Source organism: Leptodactylus fuscus, chromosome 11 (genome assembly GCF_031893055.1).
Source record: "Leptodactylus fuscus isolate aLepFus1 chromosome 11, aLepFus1.hap2, whole genome shotgun sequence".
Lineage (NCBI taxonomy): Eukaryota > Metazoa > Chordata > Amphibia > Anura > Leptodactylidae > Leptodactylus > Leptodactylus fuscus.
This window is the reverse complement of record NC_134275.1, coordinates 44,252,351-44,273,334: the sequence shown is the minus strand read 5'-3', so window position 1 is coordinate 44,273,334 and position 20,984 is coordinate 44,252,351. Positions and strand designations below refer to the sequence as shown.

General features: G+C 46.9%; 2 protein-coding genes across 3 annotated transcripts in view; one reads left to right on the top strand and one right to left on the bottom strand.

Moving 5' to 3' along the window:
- PLXNA3 (plexin A3) overlaps positions 1-20,984 on the top strand; it is a 94,275-nt gene that overhangs the window by 67,922 nt on the left and 5,369 nt on the right. For both annotated transcript variants that reach the window (XM_075259132.1, XM_075259131.1), the window contains exons 10-24: positions 3,671-3,871; positions 9,129-9,225; positions 9,313-9,503; positions 9,738-9,883; positions 12,635-12,755; positions 13,299-13,435; positions 13,598-13,768; positions 14,766-14,859; positions 14,961-15,203; positions 16,445-16,588; positions 17,023-17,257; positions 19,669-19,811; positions 19,987-20,243; positions 20,593-20,659; positions 20,791-20,937. In XM_075259132.1, coding sequence (XP_075115233.1) covers positions 3,671-3,871; positions 9,129-9,225; positions 9,313-9,503; positions 9,738-9,883; positions 12,635-12,755; positions 13,299-13,435; positions 13,598-13,768; positions 14,766-14,859; positions 14,961-15,203; positions 16,445-16,588; positions 17,023-17,257; positions 19,669-19,811; positions 19,987-20,243; positions 20,593-20,659; positions 20,791-20,937 — 2,394 coding nt within the window. The remainder of the gene's footprint in view (positions 1-3,670; positions 3,872-9,128; positions 9,226-9,312; positions 9,504-9,737; positions 9,884-12,634; positions 12,756-13,298; positions 13,436-13,597; positions 13,769-14,765; positions 14,860-14,960; positions 15,204-16,444; positions 16,589-17,022; positions 17,258-19,668; positions 19,812-19,986; positions 20,244-20,592; positions 20,660-20,790; positions 20,938-20,984) is intronic.
- The window catches only part of SLC35A2 (solute carrier family 35 member A2), a 74,392-nt gene continuing 53,838 nt past the window's right edge, over positions 431-20,984 (bottom strand). The window contains exon 5 of the transcript XR_012711818.1: positions 431-442. The gene's annotated coding sequence lies outside the window, so the exon portion shown is untranslated. The remainder of the gene's footprint in view (positions 443-20,984) is intronic.

Sequence of the window (20,984 nt, the reverse complement as noted above, 5' to 3'; positions counted from 1 at the left end):
CCTTCCCCTTCCCGCTCCGTATACCTTGTCAGCAAGTTCCAGTGCCAACCAGTGGTGTTAGCAAGCGGGTGCGAGATTCACACAGTGCAGAGTGTCAGGGGTGGAGGGGCGATGTGTTTAATCAGGAGCGCCTGACTCCCCGTTTCCTCACACCTCAGGAAGGGTGTCAATCGCTGCCGAACAATGCTATATACATACCTCATATATATAGAACTGCCACAGCGCAAGGAATCCAGATTCTGCCAACTTTCTCCCTGGGATGCTGGCAAATATATTACATTGAGAGGGAAGGGGAGGGGGGTGTTAGGAATGGAACTGGGGAGTACAGATTAGGACTTAACCCTTAATTTAAAGGACGGGGCTCCTGGAACGGCTTTATTGCTAGAATATTATTCAGCTGCTATTTCCAAGCTTTAACTATGAATCTGCAGGGGTCTGACACCTGGGACCATCACAGATCAGCTGTTTGAAGCAGTAATATCACTCCCCAAATGTTGCTTCTAATTCACAGGCCATGTCATGGCACATTCATCAGACACATTGCCTGATTGCAGCTCAGTCCCATTCAAATAAATAGATTAAGCTGCGATACCAAGTACAGCAACTATACAGTGTGCGCCGCTGTGCTTACTATTCAACAAAGAGGCAGTAGCGCTTATCAGAACAATGCGATCTCTTCATGGGTGTCGGACCCCCAATCATCTTCACTTGATGACCTATCTTAGGGTAGGTCATCAATTGATAAGCCTGGAAAATTCCTTTAATACATGCTATTCAGGGGAAACCTGGTGACAACCTACACAGCTCCCATAGGTGTCACCTGCCTGCGCAGTGATGCATCCAGTGCTGTTGTATTGCCACATAATTTGCTTTTCAGGAGTCTGGGAAAGCTAGTTATAAATTGTATATGAAATAGTAATGGATGCAATTTTGGTTGGCTCATCTGATTGTGACTTTAGTGCGAAGTATTATTTGAAGTACTGAAATATTGATGACGTATCCAGAGGTTCAGGTGTCCAGTACAGAGGACCCCAACAAATCAGGCCGGGTTCACATCTGCGCCCCGTCCTCCGTTACGCAGGTTTCCATTTACTGCCCAAAACTGGACAGGAGACGGAAACCTGCATTCATTTAAATGGGTTTGGAAAGTGTCCGGCCGTGAGCGCCGGAGAGCGTTTTGTGCAATCCGCAGCTAAATCGTTTTTTTTAACTGGACACAAAGTCGGACATGCAGGACTTTGTACCAGCGTTCTCACGGCCGGACACTGTCGGGTTTCCGTCTTCTGTTTGCAGTCAGCTGTTCCTTGCACTGCTTCCAAGTCGCTGGCCAGAATGGGGCTGAACTGCCATACCAAGCACAATCACTATACAAGGAAGCTGATCAGTGACGGTGTAGGGTGTTAGACTCCCATCAACCTGATATCTATGACCTAATTGGGATAGGCTGGGACTATTACAGAGGTGGAAAACTCCTTTAAAGACTTCACACAGATGACTCGGTCCTGAATTGGCTGAGAACAGCAAACAGTAGGACATATTCCGTTGCGCTGCGAATCAAGACGCAAGGCATGGGGCCCTTTAATGCCAGCATGCAGATGCTAGAAGGTTAATCTAGGTTTGTGCACACAGATGCAGATTTGCTCCATATTTGTGTATATCCTTTCCCCGTAGTGAGAGCTAGATTTGCATATACACAGCCCTAGCCTAGATCTAACCCATGTAGATTGGCTCCGAGTAGCAGAAGAGAGGAGGTGTTTCCATAGTAACAGGATCCTTCCTGAGCATCTAGCCGTAAGTAGGTAGGAGGCACGCGGCCCCTCATCATTCTCTGCCGATCTCCTGGGGGCTTCAGGGGGGAGGGAGAGAGGAGAGGAAGTCTCTGAAATTACTTACATGTATGAATGCAACAGTGTGGCGATAATGCAGTTATTACGCGTGATGCGGGGTATTACCGTGCAGGCTACATGACTGATATGTCCAGGGGTCTGCCCCAGATTGCAGCATGTCTGCCAATTTAATGCTGTTCGACTAGTTCTAGAACTGACTGTAGAGTCCTTGTAGGCAGAGGTCAGGCAGCACGACGAGAAAAGAGATCTAATGGAGCATGCATAAAAAGGAGACGTAATGGGATTATTATATGGAGCGCCTGGGTGTTTCCATAATGCTCATGCACTATAAACGTACATGGTCATGGGGATGTTGTACCCCCATTCAGTGGAGTCGGTCAACACCATGTTGGTCGTGTTGGGTTCAAAACTGCATTCAAATTTTGTACCAATGTTGTAATACTGAAGCTTCAGGGCAGGTATATGATTGGAGTAGTAGTGACGCTTCTTCCCACTATATGACTAAATGCACTTTTATATATTTTTTGGCGCTGTATTGATTTTAATTCCGCTCAATCTGAATCTCCTCCTGGCCATAAATATGCCCTTCACGTTTATGTGCTGCCATGATAAGTGGCAACAAGCTCAGATTTACACAGAAACGCTCTTTTAAAGTCATAAAACCTAGAAGCAGGAGCGGCACTCAGGATAATATGCTTCATTTTTCTTTTCGGAAAGATTTGATTTATTCCAGTGACATCATATGTCCTCTTTGTGTCCTCCTGTAGACTGGAGAGAGATCAGAGTGCTGGCGGGTGTAATCCCGCCTTGTGTTATGGGGTGATCTCCTATCCATCTGATGCTCTGCTTCTCCTTCTGGTGGGTTCAGGTGACCATCTAATGTGTATGGGGGTGCCCCAACTCCACTCGATGGCAGATAAGGATTGGATAGCTAGATGTCATAGGCCCAGTCCTTTTGTTCTAAGGGCTGATGTGTCTGACAGCTATATACTCCTCTCTCTTTGTTCACATTAATTGCATATTGCAGAGCTTAAGTGTATATGCCTTCAGTTTTTTCTCAATACAGTTTTAATTGCACCTATATGCACTGTATGAGTGCACCCTGACACCCCCAGCACAAAGGGGAATACAGATTGGAAAATTCCTGGCCCTACTTGTGAGTCAGTGTGCTATTTATGTATTTAACAGAGAGAACACTGACCCATTCTTTTCTATGGGCCCATACAAGACATTTTCACAGTCCAGTGTGCGGGCCGACAGTCCGAGCTGCATCAGATAGGACAGGTCCTATTCTTGTCCTATTTTGTGGCCCATGCTTCCGTGGCTCCTATTCATTTAATGAAAGACGCCGCAGAAGCACGACCCGTACATGGGCAACACACAGGAACATCCCCGTGTGCAGCCCGTGCTTTTAAATTATGGCAGGCCAGTTGCAGCACAGTCATCTGCAACCGGCCTTACCCAGTCAGGAACCCAGGACTCCTTGCGTCATAGTAGTCTGAGCGCTGCTGCCTACTTACGTCTTCTGTTTGCACTATGTAAGTAAGGGACAGTGAAGCCTGTGGTTGGTCTCAGATCACTATGATGAAAGGAGTCCAAGTCTCCTGATTGGGTTGGGGCTTGAAAATCCAGGTAATGTATATTGTATATATTTTCCAGCTCAGGTTCCCCTGTGTGCATGAGGCCTTAGCCTCTTTCCAGCCTGACATCAGAGAGCAATAAATTGCATTCCCCTAAACTGTAAGTGAAGACAAGGGAACCTGTGACCCGTACTTCATATGTTGTGAACTTGCCCCACTTTCTCACCCTCATCCATTTTGCAGGGTTGCCCAGAGATTATCCCTACCGGCGAGATCCTGATCCCAGTTGGTGTGGTGCAGCCGATAACCCTGAAAGCAAAGAATCTCCCACAGCCACAATCCGGGCAGAAGAACTACGAGTGCCTCTTCAACATCGAGGGCAAAGTACAGCGCGTTCCGGCCGTCCGTTTCAACAGCAGCAGTGTGCAGTGTCAGAACACATCAGTAAGTACACATCACACTATATAACCTGCGCTTCCCATGGCTGATTGGTTCTTCTAGTCACGACTATAGGAAATTTGAGTGGCAACCTGTATTAGAACTGTAATGGTGACTTTCACTTATCTTTCTCAGATTCAGTCATCAGGCTCACTAGCCAGCTATTTCTCCCAACCCCCCTCCATACACGGGTGTGCTCAGTTTGGCTGAGCATGCATGTGTTCTCAGTGCTACTGGATGGGGTGTGGGCTGTGTATGAATTCGCTGTGCTAGTACCACTCTGAAATTCACACCTACCATGTGCACCATACAATTTTAGCACTTCAGGAAGTGGAACGTTACAGAATTTTAACACTTCAGCAAAGTTTGACCACAAGCTGAATATTATCACCTGAGAAAATCAACATCGCATCAAATATTTACACTGCACCCTCATTGGATTCATTGCCACTAATCGCCTGCAGCTCTGGCGTTAACCGTGCACGTGTTTGTTTGCCTTTTACACTGATTTGCAGACCAGTGAATTGCAGGACAGAGCAGAGTCTTGCACAGTCACACCATACTGCTTCATGTGTACACCGCCATTCATCCGCTGTACATACCATACTGCTTCATGTGTACACCATCCATTCATTCCTGTACATACCATACTGCTTCATGTGTACACCACCATTCATCCCGGTACATACCATACTGCTTCATGTGTACACCGCCATTCATCCCTGTACATACCATACTGCTTTATGTGTACACCACCATTCATCCCGGTACATACCATACTGCTTCATGTGTACACCACCATTCATCCCGGTACATACCATACTGCTTCATGTGTACACCGCCATTCATCCGCTGTACATACCATACTGCTTCATGTGTACACCGTCCATTCATCCCTGTACATACCATACTGCTTCATGTGTACACCGCCATTCATCCCTGTACATACCATACTGCTTCATGTGTACACCGCCATTCATCCCTGTACATACCATACTGCTTCATGTGTACACCGCCATTCATCCCTGTACATACCATACTGCTTCATGTGTACACCACCATTCATCCCTGTACATACCTTACTGCTTCATGTGTACACCACCATTCATCCCTGTACATACCCTACTGCTTCTTGTGTACACCGCTATTCATCCCTGTACATACCATACTGCTTCTTGTGTACACCGCCATTCATCCGCTGTACATACCATGCTGCTTCATGTGTACACCGCCATTCATCCCTGTACATACCATGCTACTTCATGTGTACACCGCCATTCATCCCTGTACATACCCTACTGCTTCATGTGTACACCGCCATTCATCCCTGTACATACCCTACTGCTTCTTGTGTACACCGCCATTCATCCTTGTACATACCTTACTGCTTCATGTGTACACCACCATTCATCCCTGTATATACCATACTGCTTCATGTGTACACTGCCATTCATGCGCTGTACATACCATACTGCTTCATGTGTACACCGCCATTCATCCCTGTACATACCATACTGCTTCTTGTGTACACCGCCATTCATCCCTGTACATACCATATTGCTTTGTGTACACCACCATTCATCCCTGTACATACCTTACTGCTTCATGTGTACACCACCATTCATCCCTGTACATACCATACTGCTTCTTGTGTACACCGCCATTCATCCCTGTACATACCATACTGCTTCTTGTGTACACCGCCATTCATCCCTGTACATACCTTACTGCTTCATGTGTACACTGCCATTCATGCGCTGTACATACCATACTGCTTCATGTGTACACCGCCATTCATCCCTGTACATACCATACTGCTTCTTGTGTACACCGCCATTCATCCCTGTACATACCATATTGCTTTGTGTACACCACCATTCATCCCTGTACATACCTTACTGCTTCATGTGTACACCACCATTCATCCCTGTACATACCATACTGCTTCTTGTGTACACCGCCATTCATCCCTGTACATACCATACTGCTTCTTGTGTACACCGCCATTCATCCCTGTACATACCTTACTGCTTCATGTGTACACCACCATTCATCCCTGTACATACCATACTGCTTCTTGTGTACACCGCCATTCATCCCTGTACATACCATACTGCTTCTTGTGTACACCGCCATTCATCCCTGTACATACCATACTGCTTCTTGTGTACACCGCCATTCATGCGCTGTACATACCATACTGCTTCATGTGTACACCGCCATTCATCCCTGTACATACCATACTGCTTCTTGTGTACACCGCCATTCATGCGCTGTACATACCATACTGCTTCATGTGTACACCGCCATTCATCCCTGTACATACCATACTGCTTCTTGTGTACACCGCCATTCATGCGCTGTACATACCTTACTGCTTCATGTGTACACCACCATTCATCCCTGTACATACCATACTGCTTCATGTGTACACCACCATTCATCCCTGTACATACCATACTGCTTCATGTGTACACCGCCATTCATCCCTGTACATACCATACTGCTTCATGTGTACACCGCCATTCATCCCTGTACATACCATACTGCTTCATGTGTACACCGCCATTCATCCCTGTACATACCTTACTGCTTCATGTGTACACCACCATTCATCCCTGTACATACCATACTGCTTCATGTGTACACCGTCCATTCATCCCTGTACATACCATACTGCTTCATGTGTACACTGCCATTCATGCGCTGTACATACCATACTGCTTCATGTGTACACCGCCATTCATCCCTGTACATACCATACTGCTTCTTGTGTACACCGCCATTCATCCCTGTACATACCTTACTGCTTCATGTGTACACCACCATTCATCCCTGTACATACCATACTGCTTCTTGTGTACACCGCCATTCATCCCTGTACATACCATACTGCTTCTTGTGTACACCGCCATTCATCCCTGTACATACCTTACTGCTTCATGTGTACACCGCCATTCATCCCTGTACATACCATACTGCTTCTTGTGTACACCGCCATTCATCCCTGTACATACCATACTGCTTCTTGTGTACACCGCCATTCATGCGCTGTACATACCATACTGCTTCATGTGTACACCGCCATTCATCCCTGTACATACCTTACTGCTTCATGTGTACACCACCATTCATCCCTGTACATACCATACTGCTTCATGTGTACACCGCCATTCATCCCTGTACATACCATACTGCTTCTTGTGTACACCGCCATTCATGCGCTGTACATACCATACTGCTTCATGTGTACACCGCCATTCATCCCTGTACATACCTTACTGCTTCATGTGTACACCACCATTCATCCCTGTACATACCATACTGCTTCATGTGTACACCGTCCATTCATCCCTGTACATACCATACTGCTTCATGTGTACACTGCCATTCATGCGCTGTACATACCATACTGCTTCATGTGTACACCGCCATTCATCCCTGTACATACCATATTGCTTTATGTGTACACTACCATTCATCCCTGTACATACCATACTGCTTCATGTGTACACCACCATTCATCCCTGTACATACCTTACTGCTTCATGTGTACACCACCATTCATCCCTGTACATACCTTACTGCTTCATGTGTACACCGCCATTCATCCCTGTACATACCATACTGCTTCTTGTGTACACCGCCATTCATCCCTGTACATACCATACTGCTTCTTGTGTACACCGCCATTCATCCCTGTACATACCATACTGCTTCATGTGTACACCGCCATTCATCCCTGTACATACCATACTGCTTCTTGTGTACACCGCCATTCATTCCTGTACATACCTTACTGCTTCATGTGTACACCGCCATTCATCCCTGTATATACCATACTGCTTCATGTGTACACCGCCATTCATCCCTGTACATACCATACTGCTTCATGTGTACACCGCCATTCATCCCGGTACATACCCTACTGCTTCATGTGTACACCACCATTCATCCCTGTACATACCATACTGCTTCATGTGTACACCGCCATTCATCCCTGTACATACCTTACTGCTTCATGTGTACACCACCATTCATCCCTGTACATACCTTACTGCTTCATGTGTACACCACCATTCATCCCGGTACATACCATACTGCTTCATGTGTACACCGCCATTCATCCCTGTACATACCATACTGCTTCATGTGTACACCGCCATTCATCCCGGTACATACCCTACTGCTTCATGTGTACACCGCCATTCATCCCTGTACATACCATACTGCTTCATGTCTACATTGCCATGCATCATCTGTACAGGTCATGCTGGCTTCATGTATACGCCACTATGTATTCTCTGTACATACAATGCCAACTTCATGTGTACACCGCTAGCCATCCTCTGTATAGGCCATGCTGGCTTCTTGTGTGTGCCACTATGTATTCTCTGTACATACTAAGCTGACTTTGTGTACACAGCCATACAGCTGAAGAATAGAAAGGTAAAAGACTGACTAGCCCCTCCCCCCCCCCCTGCACATTAATTGAGTTTTCATTCTTCAGTGTGACCAGTCAATACCAAACCGCAGGAAAAAGAGGCTGGTGTCCATGATGCAGCATACAAGTGGTTAATCTCTCCATCCCCGGCCTGATGGCAGATGGGTGTGGTTATATTTTGAATGAGGAAGCAGATGCTGGAGGTTGCTAGGGGACAGAGCTCTTCTGTTACTATAGCAACAGGAGGGGACCGTACAAGCCTTTCATCTCTACACCTCGCCCTGCATCCTCCTTTGTTACGCCGCACCCCGGCCACCTCGTTTGACCCCCCACCCCGGCCACCTCGTATGACCCCCCACCCCGGCCACCTCGTATGACCCCCCACCCCGGCCACCTCGTATGACCCCCCACCCCGGCCACCTCGTATGACCCCCCACCCCGGCCACCTCGTATGACCCCCCACCCCGGCCACCTCGTATGACCCCCACCTCAGCACCTTTACACCGTGTATCCTGCACGGGTAGGATTGATCCTCAAGAACATTCCTCCTGGGGATTTACCATAACGCTAAGGTGCAAAACACTTGCTGTCAGTCACATCAGTGACATCTCAGAATTTGTCTTTTCTTTACATTACTATAGTATAGTACCACTTACCCCTAAAACTAAAATACACACCAATAGAGAGAGGGGGTAACCACTAGAGCCAGTCACCCAACTTTCCGCAGGTAGGGCAGATTTGTATGCCTTCCATGGCATCACTGGGGTTCGGATCCGACATTGGCTTTTCTCATACGTTTTTCTCCGTCTTCCGCTGCAGTATACCTATGAAGGAAATGAATCCGGTGACCTATCAGTCGACTTCTCCATCGTGTGGGACGGATATTTTTATATTGATAAACCAGCATCATTTAAAGGTAAAGCTTTAAACTTCTCCCCCTGCCCCCCCCCTGTACTACCAACCAGCAGTTATATTCAGTCCTCCTTGTTGTACGTGCCCACAGCTCTGCTATACAAGTGTCCGGCCCAGCGGGATAGCTGTGGCCTCTGTCTCAAGGCAGATCCACGCTTTGAGTGCGGCTGGTGTGTCTCTGAAGGAAAATGCCTGCTGCGACAGTATTGCTCCAACCCGAAGGCCAACTGGATGCATCTCAGCAAAAGGAACACTCGCTGTACCAACCCCCAGATCTATGAGGTAGGTCCCCTCAGACACTATCATCATCCGATCTGTTGTTTTTCCCCTATTGAATTATTGATCATAATTTTGCAGTGATTCGTGTTTTATTATTGAGACCCCCTGTTGGTGGCTGGTGGTATCCAAAATTTTAAACTTCTGCACTCACTGTCCTAAAACTTCAACTGCTTGCTTTCCTGCTACTATGTTACTCCTCTTGTCATTAAATGGTCCTTGTCTTCTGCTCTCTTACAGATCCATCCTCTCACCGGCCCCAGAGAGGGAGGGACAAAAGTGACCATTATTGGGGCAAACCTTGGCCTCTACTTTAGAGAGGTGTGGGTGCAAGTAGCAGGGGTTCAGTGCGCATCCGTACCCTCACAGTACATCAGCGCTGAAAGGTAAGTCCTACTAACACTAGCCTGTAGAAGCCCCCATACAATTATTGGACACCATCCACTGTCTATAGGGGTCCCTTACTCTACCCTAAAAGGTAGGGGTAGGTAAAGATTGGGGATATTGAAGATAGTGGTTTCCTACTCCAGTCTGACTGGCACAAGACGTGCCTGAATTATTAAGAGGCTCTGCCCATGCATCAGTATGGGAACCTGCGCCAGTCAGGAAGATTTACTGTATAAATGATGCCAGTTTTCTGGCGTGATAAATATGTTGGGCCAAGGCGTTCCCGCCCCACTCTTCCACCTTTCGCAAAAAGTGGTGAGCGAGACACAGAATGAGAGATGTGGCATCTCTGGCGCACAGAATGGCAATACACCAAAGATACGCTATAGTTACAACTAGTGATGAGCGAGTAGTATTCGAATGAATACCTCGCTGGCATAGGAATGCGTGTAATCGGCCGAACACCAAGAGGTTAAATGCTTCGAAAACTACTCGCTCATCACTAGTTATAACCTTATACATCATAAAGCTGGAATCTATGATAAATTACACACACCCCCTCCCCCCAGTGAATTTCATATCTGGCAGCGGCTTTCTCCTGATTTCCTAATCGCAGCATATGCACACTTGGCCGAACTGGGCATGCATATGGGTTGGGGGGTTGGAAGGAATAGCAGTGAGCGGTCTAAGCTGTATGGCTCCTTTAGGGGGAGAGTTGCTTCCTGGCATTGCAACCATCTAAAATCATTCCTTTTTGTGCTAGTGCATGTGAAGTGATGGTGGGTTGGAGGCAGCTTGCTGCAGCAGGACCCCCTCTCCATATTGCAATAGGTTTCTTGTGTCTTTATCCTGAATCCAGAGAATCTTACAGATAAACATTTACAAGTGAAATGTCTCCGATAACTGATCTGGATTGTATAACTTGAGAATGTGCATTATAGATCCGCGCTGGTACTCGAGGAATCTCATCCTCCAGATGTGAAATGTGGCAGCCATAGAGGTCTGGCGGCAGTCTCCGGGCTGGTCCTTCAATGACCTTCATCTCCCCATCCCTTTTCCACACGCCTGCCTGCCGCCAGCACCTGACGATTTGACATCGGGGTCTCCTCTAATCCATTTGCTCTCCCTCACCGGGGGAGGAGGAGGAGGACAGCCTTGTGTTTAATGAACGCCATAAACGATCTCGCTCTCCCAAACTCAGTAAGAAGCAATTAAGACGTAATGCTCTCGCCATGAATCAAACGCGCTCTCTCCACCCTCAGCCGCGCCAGGAAGCTCCAGCAGAAATTGCCACTAGATGAATAGTTACAGCATGATGGATGGCCAATATCCTGGTCGCTCTCCTAATTAAATCGCCATCCAGTGTGTCTGTGTACACCTGGTGTGACTCCCCCACATTACTTATCATGAAAGTTCCCCCGAGCTGCCGCTCTCTCATCATCCACGCCGATTGAAAACTTATTGAGTAACACTTCCCAGGCGAGGCAGTCTCATTAAACGCTTCCCTTCCCTTGTATATTGCACTTTGCACATCACGGTGCGAAAAATGTGCCAGTGGCCAAGAAAAATTTATAGTAGTCCAGTAGTATATAAGGTATATATTGTATGTACAGTTAAGAAAATGCTTATATCATTCTTAAAGGCATTGCCTGATACTCATGGGTAATGGATACTGATGACCTATGCATGGGGTAAGTCACCTATATCACATTGGCAGGAGCCTGACACGTGGACTTGGCACCAATCAACTGGTTTGGCCGATATAGCAGGTATATAGGCCAAATCAACTATTCACCTATTCATGTAATTGGGAACAGAGCTGCAGTTCCAGGTATCACTGTCATAGTGCACGGCTCCCTACACTGTGTACAGCTTATGGCGCTATATACTGTAGTGGTGACACCTGGAACTGCAACTCTGCTCCCATTCACTTAGTTTGGTTGTATACTCTGTATATGACTTCTGGTATTTGAACCAGCTGATCCATGTGGGGTCCAGGTGTTAGACCCAACCAATCTGATACTGAGGATGTGTCCTGTGGATAGGTCATCAGTGTCTACTACCCATGGAATTTGGACAACACCTTTAAGTGCCCAGTTTCCCCTTAAAATGTCATTCTCATCTTAGATATTTATGACATATTCACAGACTTTGCCATCAGTATCTAGTGGACTCACTTCTGACACCTGCACCCCTTCGACCCCTCTCCAGCTTTGTGCTTGGCTGCTTGCAGATACATCCAAGCAGAGAATGGGTGGAAGGTTGGTTGTATGTGTATGGGCCTGACTGTAGGACAGCCACATGAATCAAGCATCTTATTGCAGCAGCCATTAAACTCCTCACCTGCAGATATAGGAGTTGGTAGCCCACATTCTGGAGATATATGCGGGTCCCATCTACCTGTAATCTTAAGATCCTTTGAGTTTCTGAATAATAAAATATCTGCCAGATTGCTCCTGGTCTGTTCCTTAGTCTGCTGATCCCTATGGTCACCGAATCTCCTTCTGACTGCTTCCTGTTTCCTGCAAATGATGGAAATCCTTTTCCGGCTGTACTTATCAGCCCTCCCTCCAGTACCCCAGATTGTGCCCTGTTACATGTTGGAACTATATTAGTCTCTGCAGCACATTGCTCCCAGTTTACTGATCATCTCTCTCTATATCTTCTGATCAGTCAAGGTATTGGGCGACCTCATCTTACTAGCGCTTTTGTCTTCAGACCTTGAGATTGTTCTTTATTTTCTTCAACAGGATAGTGTGTGAGATGGAGGAGTCGCTGGTTCCTAAACCTGCCCCTGGCGTGGTTGAGCTGTGTGTTGGAGACTGCAGCTCTGAGTACAGGACTCAGTCAGACCAGCTTTACACCTTTGTGGTAAGATATCGGCCTGTGATGAAGAGGTGGACATGCACCTTTATTTCTTCTGACTTCACTCCCCTCGCCCCATACACATGCAGTCTTGAATTGGCTGTGAGTGCATTTGTTCTAGTTGGGGGCAGAGAAGTATCTGTTGCCAGACACCTCTAAAAACAGAAGGACTGACTGTGTAAAATTCAACGTGCCCAATTCTTCTTTGCCCTGGTATCATCTGGAGGGAGACACATGACACCCCAATACCTAGCGGAAGGCCTGCGTGCCTTGCTGAAAGCTTTGTGTTTGGCCGACCTATATCTAACCTGTAGGGGGGGTCGTAGAGTCATCTTTTTTGACCTCATAGGAACAATAAGTATAACATTTATAAAAAAAAAAATTCTACATACTTCATCTCTTCATGCTTTACCCTTGTTCTTTCCTTTGATATTACATTATATAAAACAATCCCTCTCCATGTAGCTGTGACATAATAGAAAGACATCCTGCTTAGCTTCTTTACAGATTTTTTATGAAAATAATTCTTGTTTGATACTTTTCTCCTAGACTCCTACGTTTCATGATGTGACCCCCATGCGCGGCCCTGCCTCTGGGGGTACGCGGCTCACTATCAGCGGTAAACACCTGGATGCCGGAAGCTCAGTGTCTGTTCTCATCAGAGACTCCGAGTGCCGATTTATCAGGTAGGTCTATATTTTATCAGTAAACTTCCTGTAATCTGCCATCAGTGGGCTCTGCTAGGTGGCAAGTATAAGATATTCTGGATTATTGGCCAATCCGAGAAATATGTATATATTAGAGTTTTTCCTTTTTTTGTGCATATCAACATGTGTTTTGTTTAACAGGAGGAATATGCGTGAAATTGTCTGCATCTCGCCAGCCTCATCTCAGGGCCCCAGCCCAGCAGCCATCACTCTGCGGATAGATAAGGCCAGCATCTGGAACCGAGATGTGATTTACACATATACCGAGGACCCCACCATCACTCGTCTGGAACCAGCATGGAGTATATTCAAGTAGGTTTAACCATAGCATTGCCTTACTGTACTGTGGAACTGAAATACAGGCATTTTAGGGGGTTCTCCATGCTAAACATATGACGACCTATGGTCATCAATTAAAGATTGTCAGGAGTCAGCACCCAGACACCCAGCTGTCCACAATGTTCAGGTGAGTGCTGCAACCTCTTTAGTATTTACCAAGCACAGCGCTCTACATTGCAGCCCATTCACTTGAGTTGGACTGAGTTGTAGTCAGACCATGTAGCTGATAAACATGACATCACCTAGCCTGTGAAGTGCATGCGGCACTCAGGGAGCATTGTTACCATTTGTACAGCTGATCCACAGATATCCTTGGTGCGGGAGCCCTATGGATTTTTATACATGAGCTATCCTAAGGATTGGTTATTATCAATAATTAAGACTGGAAAACCCATTTGAAAAGGTTGTCCCACGAAGCTCACATATTCCATATGCGCAGAATAGCGAATAAGGCTTACTTTGCTGGAGCTTCCACCGATCACTTGAACAATGGTCCAGTGTCCCATTGAAGCAGTGGCCGCAGTGAATGGACATGCTGAACCCCTGCTCCTTTCAAAATGTGGACAAAGTACCTCATTCTTGGGATTGGTGGTGACTCCAGTGGCTGAAACCACAGCCGCCAGACTCCTAATCCATATTCACAAGGTAGGGGATAAATGTTCCTCATGGGATAACCCCTTTAATGTTTGTGATCAGTCCAGACTGCAAGCTTCAAAGCCCCCATACCTTATCTAGGTTTCTCTTCTCCTTCTTCAATCAGTAAAACTAGAAGAAAGGTTGATATGTCAGTAAACTGTGAATAGATTATCAGTGTGGTCCCTTATCCGAGATGGCCGCCCGCTATCTCTCCTTAGATGTTATGACATCTTATCTGCTATCTCTAGTCTCACATTTTTCTTGGGTTTTAGCTACATTTCAAACTTCCTTTTATCTTTTATCCTCACTTTCTCATGTGTTATTTTTTGGACAGCGGCAGCACCGCCATCACCGTAACTGGAACGCACCTGCAGACCATTCTGGAGCCCAAAGTTCGTGCCAAGTATGCCAGCACAGAGATGATAAATGTGAGTATCTGCAGGCAGTATTATAAGACAGAAGTGCAGGTTGTTTTCGCTTATAGTTGGGCCTCCCCTGTATGATAACATGACATCCTTTGCATTTGCAGACCTGCCAGACTATAAATGACACGCTGATGGTGTGTAAGGCCCCCGGGATTTTCCCCTCGAATGGCGAGATTGTTCCCGATGACGGGATTTCTCCAGATGAGTTTGGCTTCATCTTGGACAACGTAGCAAGTCTCCTCACCTTGAACTTTACCTCATTCACCTATTATCCCAACCCTGTGGTGGAGGCGTTTGGGTCCGGTGGGGTTCTGGAGATCAAGCCGGGGTCACACGTCATTCTCAAGGTTGGTATTTTAGCAGAAATTCTGGGTAAATGGTGGCCTTAGAGATAAGTGTTGGTGTATGAGAAGAGGTTACACTGCACCACCTGCCATCTTTGTTTTAGGAAGTGGCGGGAGCCTTGAATTTTCCTTTAAAGAGGACCTTTCACCATATCTGGGCACAGGCAGTGTTATATACTGCTGGAAAGCTGACAGTGCGCTGAATTCAGCGCACTGTCGGCTTTCCCGATCCGTGCCCGGTGTAAAGCGCTATCGGTCCCGGTACCGTAGCGCTTTACAGTCAGAAGGGCGTTTCTGACCATTAGCCAGGAACGTCCTTCTGCCTCGCGGCGCCAATCGCGCTGTGCTGTGGAGCGGGGAGGAACTCCCCCTCCCTCTCCTGATAATGCTAGTCTACGGACAAGCTGTGTGAGCAGAGGGAAGGGGCGTTCCTCCCGGCTCCACAGCACAGCGCGATTGGCGCCGCGAGGCAGAAGGACGTCTCTGGCTAATGGTCAGAAACGCCCTTCTGACCATAGAAGAGCTACGGTACCGGGCCGTAAGCTCTTCACACCGGGCACAGATCGGGAAAGCCGACAGTGTGCTGAATTCAGCGCACTGTCAGCTTTCTGGCAGTATATAGAACTGCCTGTGCCCAAAAGTGGTGAAAGGTCCTCTTTAAGTAGATAATTGGAAGATCTGGAATAAAGAGGATTATGGATTATTTGGGATAAAGAGGGGTGTTACATGTAACGCTAAAACAATAGATTGGGGTAGATCTAATCAGCGCCACACCTCCCATGAGGCGACCTGAAGCAACCGCTTCAGGCGGCGCTATGCCAGGGCCCCAGGGAGGGCGGCATTTTTGCTTACCTAAGCCAGTCCAGGACAAGCTGTCCTGGACTGGCTTAGCACCGAGCGGTGGTTTGGGGAGGCCACTGGAGCAGCGCTGCTCCAGCAGCCTCCTCTCACGCTCAGGCAGAGAGCAGGTCCTCTCCGTGCCTGCTCTCTGCCAGCGAACGGCACTAAGACCCACCCCCTTCACTTCACCACGCCCCCTTCACTTCACCACGCCCCCTCTGCTCCACCCCCTCCTCCCGGGGGGGGGGGGGGGGGCGGCTTTCTGTAGTTCGCCTCGGGCGGCGAAAGGGGTAGGTTCACCCCTGGATCTAATGCTGCACTTACATGGGTTGTGTTGTGCTTTTTGTCTTCATTTACCTTTTGTCTTTGCACTTAATCTCTTAACGCTCTTTCTTTCTGTTCAGGGAAGGAATTTGCAGCCTGCTGCCCCCGGTGGAGCCAAGCTGAATTACACTGTGCTGATTGGTGATGTGCCGTGTGCTCTTACTGTTTCTGATACCCAGCTGCTATGTGATTCCCCCAGTCAGACTGGAGAGCATCGGGTCACTGTGAGTAAAACTAATGAAGACCTTCAGGTCTCATGCACATGGCCGGGTGTGCAAGTTGAGTGAATTTAGATTTGCTAACAGAGGGCAATTGTATGACATGTGAGTGCCTACTGAGCTCCATTAAATTCAATGGGGGTTCTGATCTATTTTCACAGAGCAGTGTAGGATCTGCTGTATAAATATCAGAATGGAGCGGAGCATCTGATCCCCCATCAGTAGGGCTGCTGGCTGCAAACCCAGTCATGAGAATAAAGCCTTACAGTAAAGTCTGGGTCACAGGGTCACCTTTGTATTCCCTTCTGCCCCTCAGATCCGCACACACATATAACATGTGCTCCTAGATCTTTTCACTTCTTCCTTCTTCCCCTCCTGTCTTCACCATTTTGGAAAACTTACTGAATAGATTCCTGAAACTTTCTGTTCTTACCTTTCAGATCCTGGTGGGCGGTATGGAGTTCTCCCCCGGAAGTCTCCGCATCTACTCAGACAGTTCACTGACCCTGCCGGCCATCGTGGGGATCGGTGCTGGAGGGGGGCTGCTACTTCTGGCCATTATCGCTGTCCTTATTGCGTACAAGAGAAAAACCAGGGATGCGGACCGCACGCTCAAGAGGCTGCAGATGCAGATGGATAACCTGGAGTCCCGGGTAGCGCTGGAATGCAAGGAAGGTGGGTTGTAAGCGCTACTATTAACTGTTTTGATGTCAACGCCTGACCTTATTCGCATTACATCAGAATATCAAGTTGCTAAAAATAATTTTTAGTGATGTGAGTTATCGGTTTCTGGGAAAGCTGGGTGACCACAAATATGATATTAGGGGCTGAATTGTACATGGCAAATCCGATGCATATTTTACTATAAGGTCCACAGAAAAAACAAGATTTACGCTCCGAATTGTACCCCATAGTTATTATTTTCACTCTGAATTTTTTTTTTTCTACTGCCCAAACAAAAATCAGACTGGAAAATTTCCATAGCTCAGAACTTGTTCGCAGAAACCTCATATACATAGGATCCAATCTGACCTGTGTAACTGACACCTTCATTGATCATTGGGGTTGCTACTCTGCTTTCCGAGTTACCTGAATGCCGAACCTTCCCAGTTATGCACGTGCTGCACTTTATCACTATATGACTAAGCATATGACCTTTCGGGTATCTGGGAAAGCTGGGTAATATAACTGTTATGAGGTTTATAATAGTGACTGTATTGACTTTGTCACCTATTGTTCCTTCTCATATGGAAAGCGGGAATAGGTGACTAATTTGCTTTTCTGGAGTCTGTAAAGATGGGTGCAGCTGTGATTTGTTATCAAGCAGCTTTCCTGAAAGCAGACAAAAATGTCCACATGTGCGTATATAGAAAACGAATTCTAATAACAAATGGTAATAAAATTATACCTAATGGATCAGGGATTATGAGCTGTCATCCCAAGGGTTAATCGAGCAGGCATGACCTCATACAAGTGAATGCCTCCTTTCTCTGTGCTTTCTTCTCTGGATCAATAAAACTTTACAGTGGGCTGTACTGGTGCTACAGTGGAGGGGTGTGGGGGGCAGGGAATACAATTAAGAGTAAGCAGTATATTACCTAATGGCAGGCAGATTAATCGCCCACATCAGTGGTAGTGCTGCGTAGTCACTCTCTGGGTGAGCCATGGGCCCATCCAACACATTGAAATCCACTCATGGACATAATGTGGTCAGCTAGTGTGGCCTATCAAGTGCCACCCATAAGGTTCTGTTCACACAACCTAAAGTTGGTGGATCGGCCACTCCCTGCCCGTTCCATTATGGCCTTTCCAGCTCCTCAGGCTCCGGTGCTGCGTCTGCTCCACCTGCATGGCCTTTGCAGTTTTTCCATTAGATCCGCTTGTAAGTATTTGGTCACATTTTCCTCTGCTATGTGCTGTGAACGCTCCCCGTTTTGGATTTGGCTCCTTCCCTCTGGCATGAAAATTTTCATCGCTGACATTCTGCCCTCTTGGGACTTCATTAGCAGCGAGAAGTCAGATTGGCTACAATAACAGAACCTTCCCTACAGACATTAACAGCTGTCCGTTCCGGCATCCCAAGGGCACGCCAGGCGCCGGGAGTGGCGCTGATAGACTGTACCCTACAGGTGGAGGGAGAAGAAAAAAAACAAACTTATATCCTTAGGACATATATATCAGAACCCTCCCACCTCACTCCACATTAACACATGGCACCTGAGCATCCGTCTTACTGACGTTTCCTATAGATTGGGCTCCTCTCTGCTTTCCTGACTACATGTATGGTATCCAATAAAAGGAAATCAAACTGTAATAAGGAATTGCTAGCATGAAAGATATGAAAACGTGATTTTCAGAATTCTGTGCCCCCATGATAACACTTTCTACATCCGAAATAGTGGCATATATGTCGCCAGATCAGTATGGATTCTGGACAGTGTGTCCCCCGTAAATGACCAAAACAGGTTGTCTTGGGGCCATGGACTTAAATGGGTTTTCAAGGACTTTAGGATAGATTAGGTAGTAATCTGACACTTGGGATCTCCCATAGCTTAGCTGTTTGGGTGTTGCGGGTTCTCCTCCATGCCAATGATGTCGTTTTCATTGGTTACATAGTATTACAGCGGCTCAGTCCCATTCAAGTGAATGGGCTGAGCTGCAATTCCAAGCGCAGCTAGTATATAATGTATGGCGCAGTGCTTGGTAGATATTGAATAGGCCGCAGCACTCATTCAAACATTGAGGCATCATCAAACAGTTGAGGATTCTGGGTTCTGAGGTTTTGACCCCACCGATGACCTAGATAGATGTATCCTTCAGATAGGTCATCATTATAAGTCCCAGAAACCCCCCTTGGGGTTGGGTATGATAGTCCTGCTTTTGCCACGTTATCCAGCAATTTGGGTTATCTGATGGGCAGCCCTAAAAAAAAAAGAAAAGAAAAAAAAAAGAACTAATAAAGGTCCAGATCTCACATCTAGGGAGGGATCAGTCTATAGATTGTATTTGTCTATGGGAGCAGAATTGAGCCAGCAACTATAATATATGTATAATTTGTGTCTGACTGCCATATTTTTTTTATTCAGCTTTTGCCGAGCTCCAGACAGACATCAATGAGCTGACCAATAATATGGACGGCGTGAAGATCCCGTTCCTGGAATACAAGACCTATGCCATGCGGGTCCTGTTTCCTGGCATAGAAGACCACCCGGTGCTCAAGGAGCTGGATGTGAGTTAATCTCATTTAAAATTAGTGGGTGGAGATGTAGTTCACAGTCCCTGATCCAGGCGGCCATGTTTGGATTGCTCTGTGTCATGGCAGTTGTGCCGAACCCTTATTTCACACTCGTGTACTACGTTGCGATGTGTTTAGTTTGCTATAATGTATCATTTATGTTGTGCAGATCCCTCCAAATGTGGAGAAAGCTCTGAGACTCTTCGGCCAGCTCCTGAATAATAAGACTTTCCTGCTAACCTTCATACACACCCTGGAGAACCAGCGCAGCTTCTCTATGCGGGATCGGGGGAACGTAGCCTCTCTGGTCATGGTATCCCTCCAAGGGCGCATGGAGTATGCCACCGTCCTCCTCAAGCAGCTGCTCAGTGACCTGATAGAGAAGAACCTGGAGAGCAAGAACCACCCTAAACTTCTCCTGCGCAGGTTAGCGGCTGGAGTTAGACGTCTTCCCCACTCTGTAACATCACTGATCTCATAATCTGGTTGTCATGCATGCACAGTAGAGTAATATGGCTGGGAATGTTGCCCATATCACATGCATATATGTATTTACTGCACATGTGCACCCAACATTGGTGTAGAAGTATCAAAACCAAAGGGCAGCTTTGAGCAGGGTTTACAGATTAGACCCATAGCACTTGCAAGATTTGGAACCGCCCTCAGGGCACTTGCGACCTCTTTTGCATGAAGTATTAAAGTAATCTAAGTCATCATGTTACACGTTTGCTGCATGCATAGTGAGGAGGGTTAATATCTACTTGTATCCTTGCAGGACAGAGTCGGTAGCGGAGAAGATGTTGACGAATTGGTTCACTTTCCTGCTGTATAAATTCCTAAAGGTGAGGCACGATGAGGCTGACATGCTGATCAATGACACCTTTACCCAGTGGTGCAGTGCCAAACGTTATGCCCTGCACCCCTGACTAAATATAGACAGAAGTAGTAATGGTGCATGATGCCCTCCTTCTAGGAATGTGCTGGAGAGCCGCTCTTCATGCTTTTCTGTGCCATCAAGCAGCAGATGGAGAAAGGACCTATAGACGCCATCACCGGGGAGGCTCGCTACTCCCTAAGCGAAGACAAGCTGATCCGACAGCAGATTGACTACAAAGTGCTGGTTAGTCTGCATTTTTTAGTGTGAGGTGATCTGTCACCATGGCGCAT